Raw genomic sequence first — 17,360 nt, 5'->3', positions numbered from 1 at the left:
TGGTATTTGTGCTAGACTGGCCTTTTATTATCTCATTTTTCAAAATTTCCCAAGCTTCTTGAGTTGTTTTCCCCTTGAGGATTCTTATCCTAACCAAGCTCTCTCTAAGTTTATTGAAATTAGCTCTCTTGAAGTCCAAGACTCTAGTTTGACTGTGTTCTATTGCTTGTGCTTCCAGAATGTTGAATTCTAATATTGCATGATCATTTCCTCCCAAGGTTCCTGTGGCTTCAACACCTTCAATCATTTCATCTCTGTTAGTGAGGATTAGATCCAATATGGCTAATCCCCTAGTTCCCTTCTCTACATTTTGGGAGACAAAGTTGTCTGCTAGGTTTGTCAGGAATCTGTTTGATCTTCCACTTGGTGCAGAGTTTGTCTCCCAGTTGATGTCAGGGTAATTAAAGTCCCCCATTGTTATTGTGATGTGTTTCCTACATATTAGCAAAAAGTTCATCTATTTCCTCTGTTTGGTTGGGCAGCCTATAGTATACATCTATGGCAATGTCATTTCCCCCCCCCTTTTATATTGACCCAAATGCATTCAAGACAGTTTTCATCACTGTTGTGCTCTATTTCTGTAGAGATGTAGTTATTTTTTATAGAGAGAGCAACTCTACCTCCTCTTTTGTTCGGTCTGTTTCTTTTAAATAATTTAAATCCCTCTAGCTGTGTGTTCCATTTGTGCATTTCATCCCACCATATTTCCATAATGGCAACAATATCATATCTGCCCTCATTTACCTGAATTTCTAGTTCACCCTGTTTACAGTTCATACTCTGTGCGTTGGTGTATAGATATTTGAGTCCTTTATGACTGACCCTGTGTTTACTTTCTACATAACCTGTGTGGTGCCTGAGTTCCCCTGTTTTCTTACCATCTATTGGGTTAGTGCACTTTGTGTGGTACTCGCTATTAAAAGCTTGATTTTGCTTGACAGCAAGGTTGATATTCTTGTCCACACACACCTCTATGTTACATGCACTGATAACCCTATAATTTTTAAAGTAGCTTCAGTATAAGAAATAAAATTTAGACATACAGCTATCATCAAACTAACTCATCCAAGGACAATACAAAACTACAGATTGCACCATATCTCAAATCCATTAAGATGCATGAATATCCCATATAGATTCAACACTGAATTGGATTTCTTCATTGAATGTTGTTGCCAAGAAACTCAAACCGTAGTCATTAATTTTAAAAAAAATATTCTTATTCAACAATCTCTGCAAGGCAGAATGAGACACTATTCAAGGTCTTAAGAGCAGCAGCAGTATGATCATCAAATAAACTGATGCAGAACCTTCTTTCAAAAAGCATGTAAACCTGGTCATCCAGTTGACTCAAACATTGCAACCATAACAGCAGCAATATTAGCTTTTATGGATTCTGAATTCAGACCTTAGTCACCAGCACCCATAGGTATATAAGAGACACTAAAGCTAAATTGGATGGTAGATAGATGCTGGTGCACTATAAATAAATATTCCCTAAAAATGTGAACTTCAAGCCAGCAGGAATGTAACCACTGAAGTCAACATAGCATACCTTGTCCCTAGACTGTATGACTTTGCATTCATCCAAAACTACATTACGTTTGGCAGTGACATTTTCATGGCTGACCTAGAATACCTTTGCCCCTGAAATCTCTCTTGTACTTGATGACATTTTTTTCATCATGAAGAAGATCCACTAATTTTTAAAACTTCAACAGCTTCCACTCCATCATCAGCTTTAGCCACTTCCTTGATGTCACAGTAAATCTACGCAATGGACATATAAACAGAAAAGCTATCTATCTCATGCATACTTATGTGCTTCCAGCTCCCATCTAGAACATACCACAGAATATCCAGGTTCTACACTACAACCCTATTTGTTTTGACCTATTTGCCGGATATGTACAACTGATGGATTTAATCCAAGCACATACTGTACAAGAGTACGATCCATTGAGTCAGATCCATTTCTAGAGGGCGTTTATTAAAAGACAAACCACAGTAACAAAATAGAACACTACTGGTTGTTGCCTACAGCTACCAGCTTGAGCAGTCTGTTGTATAGAAATTACAATCCATAATGCATAATGACACTGCACTTCCTTAGCAATATGTAGCAGATGCAGACTTGAATACAGACAATATATCCAACCTAAAAGTCCATGTGTTGTGAGATTAAGTGGCTTTCATCATATCTTCTTACTTATGTTCATGGATGTATTCTGCAAGTTTTCTACCTTTTCCTATATATCGGTAGTAACTGATACGGTCCTCACATTGGATGTTGTAGATGGTTCCTGTTCTTTCTTCTTGGACTACTGAGACTTTTGGTTTACTTAAGATTTTTTGGGAAAGCAACCATGAGCTACGTATATTCCCTTTTATTGAAACTGATTATTGTATTAATGAAAGAGTTCATAATGACATTAGGCCATTTGCAGTAAGGCTTGAAAAGGATTTAAAAAATAAAAGCTAAGCTACCGTTTAGCTAGAATGAAAACAAACTGTAAAGTATAATAGAGAAGCAACCTAGAACTAAGGAGAAACTTCCTGACAGTTAGAACAATTAACCAGTGGAACAACCTGCCTCCAGAAGCTGTAAATACTCCAACACTGGAAGTTTTTAAGAAGAGACTGGACAGCCATTTGTCCGAAATGGTATAGGGTTTCCTGCCTGAGTAGGGGGTTGGGCTAGATGACCTTCAAGGTCACTTCCAACTTGATGATGATGATGATGATGATGTTATATAACTTTATAAATGAAGTTTATAAATGAAATAATGTAAGAGCACAATGATTTGGATTATAAAAGGACTGTAATTAAACTAAACTTTTAAGCTAAAAAGTCTAAATTCATATGGATGGAAGAACAGAGAACTAGTTTGGTTTTCAGTATTAATTGCAATGGTTTGTTTTATAATGATTTTTTTTCTTTTTTTTGGTAGATCAATGGGGGAGAAAAAAGACCTGCCTCTGACATGGGAAAGAAACCCAAAACTCCTAAGAAGAAGAAAAAGAAGGATCCTAATGAGCCACAAAAACCTGTTTCTGCCTATGCGTTATTTTTCCGAGATACTCAAGCAGCTATTAAGGGCCAAAATCCAAATGCTACTTTTGGTGAAGTTTCTAAAATTGTAGCATCTATGTGGGATGGCTTGGGAGAAGAGCAAAAGCAGGTAAAGTGTTACATTGCTTTAAAAATTATGCATTTACCTTCTATTTTTAGAACATTTCTTTTTATCATTAAAAAAAAACAATGCTCTCGTTATGCCCATATGTCCAAGAACTAAATTTCTTTTACATGTATTTAACTATTGTCTTCAGACTAGGGTTGAAGAGAGGAAAAAATCATATGTGCACATATGTTACAAGATGGTCTAAGAATTTTTCTTGTGAATTGGAATGCTTGAGTTGGAGATAACTATTCTTTGCAAATTGTGAATATGATAGGCAGATTTTTCAAAATTGACCTTATTGAGCCAAGACTGCATACCATTTGATACAGGAGTAGGAGGATATTGTGCACACATCAGAATAAGAGAATAATAGAGTTGGAAGGGACCTTGGAGTTCTTCTAGTATAAAGGTAAAGGTAAAGGTTCCCCCGCACATGTGTGCTAGTCATTTCCGACTCTAGGGGACTCTCATCTCCGTTTCAAAGCCGAAGAGCCAACGCTTGTCCGAGGACGTCTCCGTGGTCATGTGGCCAGCATGACTAGACGCCAAAGGCGCACGGAACGCTGTTACCTTCCCACCGTAGTGGTCCCTATTTTTCTACTTGCATTTTTACGTGCTTTCGAACTGCTAGGTTGGCAGAAGCTGGGACGAGTAACAGGCGCTCACTCTGCTATGCGGCACTCGGGATTCGACCCGCCAAACTGCCGACCTTCTGATCGACAAGCTCAGCGTCCTAACCCACTGAGCCACCGCGTCCCTGTTCTAGTATAACTCCCTGCTAAAGCAGGATATCCTATACCATTTCAGACAAATGGTATATCAAAAGCAGCATTAGTCTGTAGTACTTTTTCTGTGACTTTACATCTAAATTCCATACTACTTAACATTAATGATCTGTTAAAGATATATTTTTCAGATGTTTAATAACAGTTTTTGCAATTCCAATAGAATATGTTTACTGGTTTCTCTTTACCTCTTAACATACTAATGCTTTGTGTGCCTGCATTTTAATAAAACAAATAGGGAGTTTTTCTACTTAATTTTGAGGCCATCCTTGTAACTCCCATTCTAATATTTCATTAATTTCTACCAATTATAACTTTGCTTATAATAACATCAGTAGTAATAGTAAGGTAATAATCAAAAGAATTTCATCTTTCTTCAAATAATGTTTTTTTTCTGGCTATAATGCCAGAGAATAATTATAATATTTTGAGATTTTCTAACTGTATTGGTTAGATTATGCTTTTTGCCCTGAACCTGCACAAATTACATTATACTTTTTACCTATTTGATTGTTTAGTTAAGAAAACAGTTTTATTGGATAATTGAATATTTATCATTGTTTTTGTTTTGTTTTTTAAAAATCAGGACAATTGTATTTAGAAATAGAGATAACGTTTTGTAAAACCAAAAAAGGAGTGTTAAAAGAAGAAAAAATATCAACAAAATGAATGGCGTTAATGCAGTGAAAATTAATTACATCTACAGAACAATTAGAGAGCCATGTGAGTGATCTGCACTTCAGTGCTATAATAAGAATGAATTAACCAAATGGCTTCCAGCATGTGGACAAATTTATCACAAATATTGTCAGACAAATGCCTCTGACAGCATTTTTTTAATTACAGACTCAAAACTGTCATTGTTGGAGGAAGTTACATTGTTAACTAATTGAAAGAAAAATAGAGTTTTCTCATAAAAAAAAGAAAGCTTTCAGAAAACACTTCTGGATTCAGTTTAGCATTTTAGCTTTCGCATTAGATCCTCCCATGCTATGTAGCATATCAGGCAGCAAGGAATGTCCAGTATTTTCAGTTTTGGGCAAATACGTAAGCGTTTTCCCATGTAATGTTTAAAATCTTTAAGTCATCTGTGAATGTTCTTAGCCATGTATTTCAAGGGCATTCTCTTGGTCATTTGGCATTGGGGGGAATCCATCTCATTGCCATCTTGGGAATTTGATTATTCTCCGTACAGAGTATATGACCTGCATGTTGGAGTCCCCTGCATGCGACAATGTTATGTAATTTGCAGGAGAAACTGTTTTGGAGCACTTCTTCATTGGTAACATGGTCAAAATAGCAAAAGTATAATATCGGTAGTATTTAGTTTAACAGCTGTAAAATTGTTGCTTCTTCTAAGTATAAACTACATATCAGATAATAAAGAATTAGCACCTTTCTTTGTTTTTTACCGACCTTGGAATGATGGAAGGCTGTGTCAACCTTGAGCCACTCAAGATTGAACTCCTGGCAGTGAGCAGAGTCAGCCTGCAATATTACATTCTGACCATTGTGCCACCACAGCTCTATATTAATTCAGCACCCATTAATTCTTGATCATATATTTTTTTATTTCCCTCATACATGTTAGGTACCTTATTCCCATGGAACTCTAGTATTATATTTCTTTTGATTTATCCAGTCCTCATTCCCATGTAACAAAGTGGGCTGAAGCATGTTCTTAAACACAGCTATTATCAATTAATTCTTTGCAACTGCTGTACTCATTTTCCATCAGCATTTGCATGCCCCTTCAAATTTCTCCATATGTTAGTTTTTACAATTTATGTATAACTTTCATGAATTTACCAATGTTCCTTGTCAGCCATAGTTAACTTAGCTTTTGATATATTATTTTCTTGTTGTATGACATTCTATTAACATGCATAAATTATTAGAAGTCTCTGCTAGAAACATAGCAGAATCTTCATGTAAAAATATACATAGTTGTTCTCAAGAACATACTTCTAATGTCGCTACAATAAGTTCTTATACATTTATTCCTAAGTAACAGGTGATTTCAATCACTCTTCCTTTCTGCTGCATTGCATCATTTTCTAAACAATCAGTTTTTTTGCATGCTTTATTTTAGCCATATCTATTCTTACTTCATTTTGCACTCAATAAAAATCTCCATATTTGTACACAGGATTCCACAATTAAGTCTGCTCACTTTATATATAAAAAGGGGGAAAATGACATTGCCATTTTCCAAAGCACCTGAGGGTAGGACAAGAAGCAACGGGTTCAAACTAGTCAAGGAGAGAAGCAACCTAGAACTAAGGAGAAACTTCCTGACAGTTAGAACAATTAACCAGTGGAACAACCTGCCTCCAGAAGTGGTGAATGCTCCAACACTGGAAGTTTTTAAGAAGAGACTGGACAGCTATTTGTCTGAAATGGTATAGGGTTTCCTACCTGAGCAGGGAGTTGGACTTGATGACCTCCAAGGTCCCTTCCAACATCATCATCATCATCATCATCATCATTATCATCATCATCATCATCATCATCATCATCATCATCGCTTAGTCAGCCAGATGTTCAGACTGGATTTGGCATTTTTGTCTACCTACCAAGTCCTTACCAAGGATCGGGGATAGGCAGATGTGGATGTTTGATGGTATTATAGATATCGTCATAGGATGGAAGCAGTTCCTAGTAAGGCCGCCTTTTGCAATTAACTAATGGCAAATTTGTCAATGCCAGTGGTGTTCAAGTGGTGCTCCAGTTGTTTTGGGATTTGAATTCTGAAGTCCCAGAGCAGTTTAACTTTATCATTTTGTATGACTTTCTCTATTTTATGATCCCACCAATTCTTGCTTACAGGCAAATGGTATTTCTTGCAGATCTTCCAGTTCACCATTGTTGATACTTTGTCATGCTGCTGCTTGTAGTCAGTCTGTGCAATCTTCTTGCAGCAGCTTACCAGGTGGTCCACTGTTTTTTCAGGTTCTTTGCATAGGCGGCACTTACTGTCTGTTGCTGTCTTCTCAATTTTGACTTTGTATGCATTTGTCCTTAAGACTTGGTTGTGTGCAGCCAGAATTAGTCCTTGGTCTCTTTCTTCAACTTTCCTGCTCTTAGCCATTGCCAGGTCTTGTTATTATCTGCTTTCCCAGCTATTTTTTTTAATGTACTGGCCATGTAGTGCTTTGTCTTCCCATGCCTCTATTCTATTCTTCATTTGGTCTTTCTTGTAGGCCAGTTTGGTCTCTCCAGTAGTCAGTAAGCCTTCCTGATATACTAATTTCAATGCATCTTCATCATTATCCTTCAGATATTCTTCCAAAGCCATTTCTTCTTCTTCAACCATCTGATGTGCTTGCAGCATTCCACGTCCACCTATTTGCCTTGGTAGATAGAGTCTGTCAATGTCACTGGATGAAGGACATGATTCATTGTCATTATTTTTCTGGTCTTCCTATCCATTGCTTTTAGTTGTGCTTGAGTCCAGTCCACTTTTCCAGCTGTGTATCTAATGACTGGAATTGCCCAGGTGTTGATTGTGTTCATGGTATTTCCTCCATTGAGTTTGGACTTTAAGATCTTCTTCACTCTCTTGATGTATTCACCTCTAATCTTTTCTTGACTTCAGTGTGCTTGATGTTGTCAGCTTGAAGGATATCCAAGTATTTGTAGTAATCTTCCTCATCCAGATTCTTAATGTTATTTTTGTGAGGCATCTTGATTCCTTCAGTTTTCACTATTTTTCCTTTTGTGTGGCACATTTGTCCAAGCCAAACTCCATTGCAATATCTTGGGTATATATACAGACAGTGTTTAGCAGCGATTCTATTTCAGATGATGTTTTTCCATACAGCTTCAGATCATCCATGTAAAGGAGGTGGGATAGTCTGACAGATGTTTTTGATGTTTGATAGTCATGTCCTGAGTTATTCAGTATTGTTGACAGAAGAAACAGTGCAATAACAAATAGTAGTGGTGATAATGAATCTCCTTGAAATATTCCTCTCTTGATATTAACCTCTCCCTGTCTTTCACCATTGACCTGCAACTGTGTCTTCCATTGGGCCATCAATCTTTGCACAAATTTTCTGATGTTTCTACTGACTCCTGTTATTTCTAGGCACTTGATTATCCAGTCATGTGGCAGAGAGTTAAATGCCTTTTTGTAGTCAATCCATGCCACATTCAGGTTGGTCTTCCTTTTCTTGCAGTTTTTGAAGATCATTTTGTCTATTAGGAGTTGATCTTTTGTTCCTCTGCTATTGGGGCGGTTTCCTTTCTGCTCGGCTGGAAAGAGATTGTTTTCAACTAGATGCTGTTGTATTGCATCAGCTACCACACCAGTTAGCAATTTGAAAGTTGTTGGTAATCAGGTAATTGGCCTGTAGTTGCCTGGTGTTGCCCCTTTTGTTGGATTTTTCATTATTAGGTAGGTTTTCCCAGTTGTTAGCCACTTTCCAATTTCTTCTCCTTGTAGTATATTGTTGAACTGCTTGGCAATGCTGCTATTTATTATTATTATTATTATTATTATTATTATTATTATTATTATTATTATTATTATTATTATTATTATTATTATTATTCACTTTCTACAAATACATAATGTACAATCAACTTTGGCTCATTTCTCAGTGACCTGCTAAAGAATGAATGTCTCTTCTAAATAGCTTCTAAATGGCATAAAATTATACTCCATTTCCCAAATTTAGGTCTTTTGATGAAAATTCAGCCAAATTCCTTATTCTGTTTAAACTTCATCCAGAGTTATACGATGGGCATCTATATAAATGGAATGAACAAATGAATGACTCCCTGGGCATACCTAACAAACTCATTTCCCTGTAGTTTCTACATTCACCCTTACTACTTTTCATTTTGTATAGGACACGAGTAACAACATTTCTTTTCAATTATTAGGCATGGATTCATTCTTCACATACTTCAAATACTTGTTTCTTTCTTTCAAAATCGATGACAATGTTTGCCTTGTTTAAAAAGATTACTTTTTATGTCAACCATTCTTTGCTCTCCTTTGTTCTTTGTGACTTTTTGTCTCTGGTTACACAGTATAAAAATTTTCCTTATCCTTATTTCGTGGAGCTCATTTTCCTGCCCTCATCACCTCTCAGCTATACTAACAGAACACATGGCTTCATCAGTGAAGGATGAAGGATTCAGTGAAGAGCTAGATTGCTGTTTAGTAAAAGAAGCTATAGATTAGATTATTACTTATTAATATTACTATAGTAATGTATAATTATATTATTCTTGCAGCACAAAGAAAGTACTGATCAGTTGAGGGCTTATTTTGGCCAACCAAAGTCCAGTTTTACCCTAAGCAACTCACTGTATTCTCTGTAAGCTAGGATCTCTAGAAACTGTTTTTTACCATTTTTCACCTCACCTTGTAGGGAGTATATGCAGTGTCCTGACACCCATTCTAAATGTGACATGAATTAGTTTGTCTCTTGTTTTTTACAATTTACACACAAATCATTGCAGACAGTTCTTTCAAGTATTTGCCAGATATGTTTATGCTAATTGATGGAAACATCCAAGGGTTTCTCATTTTCCAGCTGTGTTTATTTCACTAGCATGTTGATTATTAAAAGAAATCTGTGTTAATCACTACAGTTTGAGTTTCTCTTCTGTACTATAGAGAAACCAATGTGTAATGCATTAAAGAACATGAAATAAAGCAGGTACGAACATTTGCTACATATTTTCATATGATTCAAACCTTAAAGCAAAATTCAAACAATAATCAGTTCTCTATTAATTTAAACCAAGCAACCCTGAGTATCTGCCAGAAAATTTATTCTGTTTAGCAATTGTTATTATTTGCTAAACAATTAAGAATACTTAGATTGGCTTATTGATGCTGCAAAAGGAAGTATCAAAAGGAATTTGTTTCACCCACACACAGCAGTTTTTATTGCTTAAAGTAAGACGATGGGCTAAATATATTATTTATACTTTACATATAGGATTCTTTCTGTAAAATGTAAACATTTTATATTCCAGTATCTGAAAAGTGGTTGTTTGTTTCAGACTTTTAGAACACACATTGTAATCAAAGTCAGTTCTGTATAAAAATGCTCAGCCTTTTCCTCACTTTTTTCCCTTCAGATGCTAATGCTGACTTTCCAAATTAAGGTTATATAGGATGGAACCAAAAATTCACCTAGAAAGCTGCCCAGCCAAGATTTAAATGACCATATAAATCCTTATTGGGTGTAACTAGTAAGAGCTAACACTGTTTATATGTGGAAATTGTATATAGTAGGTCTACCATGATTGATTGGTGGGCAGGACTCAGTATAAACAGTGTGATAAGAATGCAAGTGGGTAAAAAAATCAGCAAGGATCGTTTCTTGCATATATGTAAGTGAAATGCTGTTGGGATCTATTGTGCATCCCAGCTTTAATTTCTGAAAATACACAAATTATACAAGGCTTTTAGTTCTCCCTTTATTCCTACATTTTTATTCATGTGAGACTCTGAATACTCTTTTCATGGAATCTAAGCGTTATTGACCTTGTGCAATTTTGCTCATTTTTTCCCTATTCCCCCTGCACTGCCTTCATTGCATGTTCTTTTACACTCAGTTCTTTCTAACACATTTTCTTTAGGGTGTTTTTTTTTCTTCTAGATGTACTTTTTCATTATGCAGGAGGAACTGGATTTATATGGTGACTTAACAGTTAAAGGCAAAACTTTCTTTAATTTAGAAAAATACCCTATTACTCTATGTTCTGAAAGGTAGCGTGATGGATTCTTTTTATTTTTTTTGTAGTTGTAACCATTTTTTAAAAAATAATCAAACTCAGATGTAAATATATTAAATGAAACTTAAGTTCTTAAATGAAGACCCAGTGCAGATATAATAGCAAAAGCAACTTAGAAACAAATTGTCCTTGTTTGTTATTGTGAATGACTTTGATATCACACAGAGCTCAGTACATCAGTTTTCTTGAAAATGGAATTCCATGCCCACACAAAATGTGCTGCATAAAGTTCACATCTGTAACAACATCAGTCTTAGCTGAGTCATAGCCAGAACTAGCTGATCTCACTAAATGTGAATTTGAATGTGTATGTTTATTTCATCCATGTTCTTGGTTAAGGTAGCAGGAAGGCAGGGCAATGTACCTCAGGAACGATTTGTTATCATCAGATAAGACACACCAGAGAATGGTTGCTGTACCATATGCTTTCTTTCAGGGCTGCATAATTTGTTCTCAGGAATATTAGCTGCAACAGTTCAGCTCAATAGCAACACCTCATTATTTTATCCCTCAGTATTTATTCCTATGTTTGACGCCTCATGAAATTACTGTTAATGTGTTTATATAAGGGCAGATCTGACACAAGTGGGAAGGATTTAATTTCCCACTCAGTCTTTCCTGCTGATACATCCTCTTTCGCCTGGTAGAAGTGGCAAGTGTAAATAGTTAATTTGCTTCAATTATGAGCCTGTCCTGCTAAATTAGAAGCAGCAGGGATATGAAGAGCTAGAATTATACTTCTGAGGCAGCTGACAAATCCTCTGAGCCCACAAAATCAAATCATTTACTCCTCACTGGTGCTCATAAACCCACTAGATAAATGCTGCAGCTTATTCAATATCAGTGGATGACACTCACAATATGTCTTAGCAATCCTTTAAGAAAGTGTAAATCTTTTGAGCATACAACCATTATTTGTATTTCTAATACCTTTTTCTTTATCAAACAACAGCTTCATAATGCTTTAAAATACTAAATATATTTTGCACTGTTTACAATTTTCTGTGAATTTGTTGGGCCTTGCTCCAAGATTTATGAATCTCAAAGAACACATTTTTATGATGTCCAATGTAAGTTAAACATACCATGTTTACCCTCCATGTGACCACAGAAAATTATTTCTAATATTTTCTCATTTTCCCTTGTTTTACAAAGTTACAAGAATAGGAAATAAATGCATTTACTAAACAAATATTTCATAAATTCATACAATTCACAATCCACATTTATTTACTTACTTATTATTAGCTTTATAGCTTCCTTATATTGAGACCAGATATATCTCAGATATGGCATTTATCAGGTACAGTAAAAGAAAGATCTGTCATTTCAGAAAGAGCTGTCAAAGTTACAGTAGAACATCATCATGCCTCATGTTCTCCTAGCAATTATAAAAATAACATGCTCCAATTAAAACCATCTGATTAAACAGTCTTCTTTGGAGAAGCAGCTAGTAATTCCCCAATCCCAAGAAATGAGCAGGAGCGAAAAGCTACCATGCTGTACCTCTTGCCTAGAACAGTTTCCTGGTCAAAATCAGACTACTCTCCTCCCTGGTTTGAATTCAGGAAACGTTTGAAACCAGAGGTGTTTGTCCAACATTTAGAGCTAAAAATTGATGCCACTCATACGTGTATGTGAAATTTATAGAATTGAAGCTTTTATTTGTCAAGATTAATTGTTTTTGTCCCTTCTTTACCAGTTTTAGTTATTTCATTGTGCCTGTTTTTGTTTATAATGGCAGCATTGCTGTTATAAATGTTGTGTAGATCATTATTGGTTTAGAGAGGACGGGAGGGAGGGAGGGAGGAAGGAAGGAAGGAAGGAAGGAAGGAAGGAAGGAAGGAAGGAAGGAAGGAAGGAAGGTTTGAGATAATGTAGAAGATGAGCCTTGGTGGAGCAGTGGAACCTTGGTGGAGCAGTGGGCTAATGCCTCCTTAAGTAACACCAGCTGCCTGCAATTAGTGCAGGTTCGAGTCCCACCAGGCTCAAGGTTGACTCAGCCTTCCATCCTTCCGAGGTAGGTAAAATGAGGACCCAGATTGTTGGGGGCAATAAGCTGACTTTGTAATAATGCTGCTTGGGGAGGGGAAGCCCTAATAAGCAGGTATACATAGAATGAAGACTATTGCTAAGCACATTTGATTTGTGCTTAGATTGTAAGCCGCCCTGAGTCTTCGGAGAAAGGCGGGATATAAATGGGATTTTTAAAAAAAAGATCTAAGAAGGTCTTCATACTTATACCTTATTTCTTCTATGTTTCAGATAAGCAATCTGATATGAACAATCTAGTAATTTTTTGCAGATGGTTTCTTATCAATAAGACACTAGACATGTGAGACAGGAGAAAAAAATTAAATATTCAAATATTTATATATAACACATAAAAATGAAGTATGTTACAAATGTACCTTCAGTACGACTGATTGGATAAATATGTAAATTCTCAAATAATCTATTTCTCCAAATACTTTATCTTTAGAGGGGAAAGACCATTTCAGCTTTACTTAAAATAATATGATAGAAATAAATTAGGATTCTCTACATAGTCTTTTGAGATTTATCTTCCTTTCAGATAAATATAGCATTAAATCCTTCTCTTAACACAGTTTCCACATCATTATCCTTCAACTGATTAAAAAATATTAATGCTCCATGCAGGTAAGTACCAAGTATGAAAAAGAATCCAATATTTTCTATAACTGTCTTAAAGATATTAGTTATTTTCCTTACTGGGAACAGAATGGGATGGCAACAATCAGAGTAGGATAGGACTGAAATCTTAAACTCACACAGCAGAGGTGTTACATGGCTATGTGATGGCATGCTTATTATTGCACATGCTGCTGCATTCTGGATCTGCTGTAACTTTCTTAATGATCTTCAGGATTGAGCCTTAAAGCACTCCACAGTCATGGATCTCTGACTCAATTCCTTCTTCTCTGCCAATACCAGCTATCTATGATTAGAGAAACAGGAGAAAACTGATTGGAATACAGTGTTTCCCACTTCTAATTCTTTATTTTTTAATTTTATTTATTTTAATCCCATTTATATCCCGCCCTTCTCCGAAGACTCAGGGCGGCTTACAATTTAAGCACAAACCAATGTGCTTAGCAATAGCCTTCATTCTATGTATATGCCTGCTTATTAGGGCTTTCGGGGGGCCCCCAGCGGCATTATTACAAAGTCAGCTTATTGCCCCCAACAATCTGGGTCCTCATTTTACCTACCTCGGAAGGATGGAAGGCTGAGTCAACCTTGAGCCTGGTGGGATGCGAACCTGCACTAATTGCAGGCAGCTGGTGTTACTTAAGGAGGCATTAGCCCACTGCTCCACCAAGGCTCCTTGTACCCCCTCTCTTGTACCCCCTCTCCCAGGCCACAAACCTGATACAAACATCTTCACCATCAACTTCATCCCCATGAAATTCCAAATAACTACCCTGGCTTCTGTTACATTCAAAACAGTTATCCACTCAGCAATCTGTGGATAAAACTTTGCTGGGAATCACCAATCATCCATCGATATCCACTCTTTATCCATCACCCTCCATTCCTTGCTCCCACAAAGGCACAGTCTGGTGTGGAATGGAATTCACATCAGGATCAGTCTGTTTTTTGTTGTTGAAAATGATGAGAAATAGAAAAGAGATAAAGCAAGATTTTGTTTGGCTTCAATTTAAATTTTTGACCCATTCTATATCACTATATGTACATAGGTATCTTAATCTGCATACTTGTTTAGAAGAGATCCAATCTTTTCTGATTTAGGTGATCTTTAGCTAAGTGTTATCTGTATATTGACACCATTAGACTCAACATTTCTGATGACTATTACTAGATGCATTACTACGGTATTTTTTCTCCTTCATACAATGTCATTTGGAAGCTGATTCTATCTCAAAACCAAATTTGAACCAAAATTTAAATACCCTACTCTGTCACATGAAGATGTATAGTATTTCTCATTCCTGGGTGTATCCAGTCAATCATTCAATTAAAATAACCCAATATAGGCATTGGTCAAGAGGGTATGTGTACCCAAGAAGTTTCAAGTACCTGGTCCATATACTCAGGTTTTAAAAATTCACCTTCATATATAAACAGTGCATTGGACTTCTCAGTAGGCATTGTAGTATTTCAACAAGCAAAACAAAAAAAGATAAAAGTTATTTTAATTTTGAATTGCCTTGCAAATTTATCTCAGAAGATCTTTAAATATTGTAATACTGGAGTATTAAGTATACATGGCAGTAAGTATTTGTAACAAAAGCTGATGACAATTTGAAGATGCAATTTAAGCTACAAAGTAATTTTTTCAGCTTTCACTGTCATAATGGACATGACTCTGTATTAACTTATGTTCAAAAACCTCCCTAGAGTATCTTATATCATATGCACTATGAACATCTTCTGGTCTGTTTCATTATCTGGAGTTCTTCAAAATCCAGGGAGAAGCTTAAGCGCCAAACTTTACTAGACACTATCTCAGCAAATTCCTTTGGGGAGCAAAGTTGGTGCTTTATTAACATAATCCCAACTGCATCTTATTGACCCATTGCCAATAAGAGATGGTGCTCTATCAACTCTGGAAAATCCACCAACTAAATTTTTAGTTGGAATTAATGCTGTGTAGAAAAATTAAGTGAACAGAGATATAACCCGAAATTAGTAACAAGATCGAACTCAATCACCAACACATCTGTAACATTGAATAATACATGCCAAATCTATTTTCTTTACTATCAAGTCATAGTAGGTAATGTTAGTTGTAAACCACTAACATTTGGCACCACTGTCACTAAAGAAGAAGGAAGCCATGCCCCCTGACATCTGGTAGCGGGAAGAGGGACCACAGAGGTTGGTGATCATCTTGTATTTCGTCTGATCTGTAGATATCCAAATTCCTTTCTATCTCTGAATAATAATCTGACTTGAAATTCTTCCACACTTTCCCTCCTAACACATATTCTATATGTCTCACCCTCAGTATACAAATATAAGGAAACAAAAGAAAAGATAAACTTTGTATTGAAAACTGTGACAATGCAATTTCTTGTCATTACATATTGAGAAAGTCTCATCTGGGAATTGGCAGTCTTCAGGAATGGTCAGTTTCTCTGGGCTGCAGAGAAAGAGGAAACTGATGGAAAATTGCAGAAACTGTAAAATGCATTTCAAGTAGCACTTTTTCCTTGGTATAATTTTCAGTAAAATTACTTTTGTTGTGTTTTTAAAATGCTATGTTTCCATATGTAAACAGTCATCTTTGTGTGTTTTAAACAGATCATTTGTGGCTTTTTACTCTTTGGACTACAACTGTGCTTAATAAACTTTAAGCCAAGCTGTTGATAAAATATATCTGTTGCCAGGAGGGTTCCTTGCATACCAAATATAGTAAATGTAGTTTCCACTGTAGATTTGGAGATAATCCAGAAATTAAGAATTATCTGCAGTTTTGCACAAATTATGCTAAATTTATTTCAGATATTTTCATCAAACCTGTTCTGTCTTACATAGGAATCACCCACTGATGATGATATAATCTGGTAACTTATCTGTTAATATCATATTTTTTCCATTAATTTCTATTGATATAGTAATTCTTAATTGAATTCAAATGACTTGTTTCTACCACATTGACAGAATTTCTTTTATGTCATGGCTCTTATACAACTTGCTGTTCCCAAATTTTGATGGTTAGAACAGACGTCAAACTCACGATGTCACGTGACATCGCGTGACGTATTGGAGCTTTTTCTCCATTGCCGGCAATGGGGTGGACACGGTTTCCTGATGACACATTCAGCCCCTGGGCCAGCAGTTTGACACCCCTGGTCTAGAATGTAGAGATTAAATTTTTGATCATTGGAATTTCATTCAACAATAGAAAAAACTTTTTTTCTAATGTTGATTCAAATTACTCAGCCAATTTTATCTGCAATCCACAAACATACTCTCAAGTGTTGTGTTAATGAAAGAGTATGCTGTTTTAAAATAATTTGAAGTGTTAATACCATGCTTGAGCTGACCTTCCATTAGTTTGATTTCTGCCGGTGTATAAAAAGCAACTTAGATTTCACGCAGTCAGTAACAAAAATTGTAAGTACTTAATTAGATTGTACTTATTTGGAAGACATCTTGTCCTCTTTTCTTAGACCAGGATAACTTGGATTCCAATTTGAAATTTTAACTGCCTGAATTGGGCCTTTCACAAAATAAGTCACTATGAGGGAAGGGTGCTTGTTTATAACCAGCATAACCAGTTCCAAAAAATCCAAATCTGATTTGATTTTTTATTTAATTTTTATCCCTCCTTTATTATTGTTTATAAAAAAAACTCAAGGCAGTGAACATACCTAATATTCCTTCATCCTGTTTTCCCTACAACAACAACCCGGTGAGGTGAGATGGACTGAGAGAAAGTGATAGGCCCAAAGTCACCCAGCCAACTTTCATGCCTGAGGTGGGACGGGAATTCACTAGAGTCAAGATCTTTGAAGAAATCTCTGCTGATTATCTTTAATCAAAACCTTCTGAGAAAGTTTTTTAATCCAAATGAATTTGGCTGCTAGATTTAGAATCCATCTCTCCCAATTTGCAGTTTATGGACTGAGTTAGTAAAAAG

The 17,360-nt window shown here is 35.9% G+C and overlaps 1 protein-coding gene across 1 annotated transcript in view; it reads left to right on the top strand.

Moving 5' to 3' along the window:
* The window catches only part of TOX (thymocyte selection associated high mobility group box), a gene marked incomplete at both ends in the record, with an annotated part of 225,648 nt that overhangs the window by 180,906 nt on the left and 27,382 nt on the right, over positions 1–17,360 (top strand). The window contains one exon of the mRNA XM_083361215.1: positions 2,952–3,182. Coding sequence (XP_083217341.1) covers positions 2,952–3,182 — 231 coding nt within the window. The remainder of the gene's footprint in view (positions 1–2,951; positions 3,183–17,360) is intronic.

Source organism: Vipera ursinii, assembly GCF_947247035.1.
Source record: "Vipera ursinii genome assembly, chromosome: 3".
Lineage (NCBI taxonomy): Eukaryota > Metazoa > Chordata > Lepidosauria > Squamata > Viperidae > Vipera > Vipera ursinii.
Note: the sequence above shows the minus strand (reverse complement) of the source record. Positions and strands in the feature narration are given on the sequence as shown.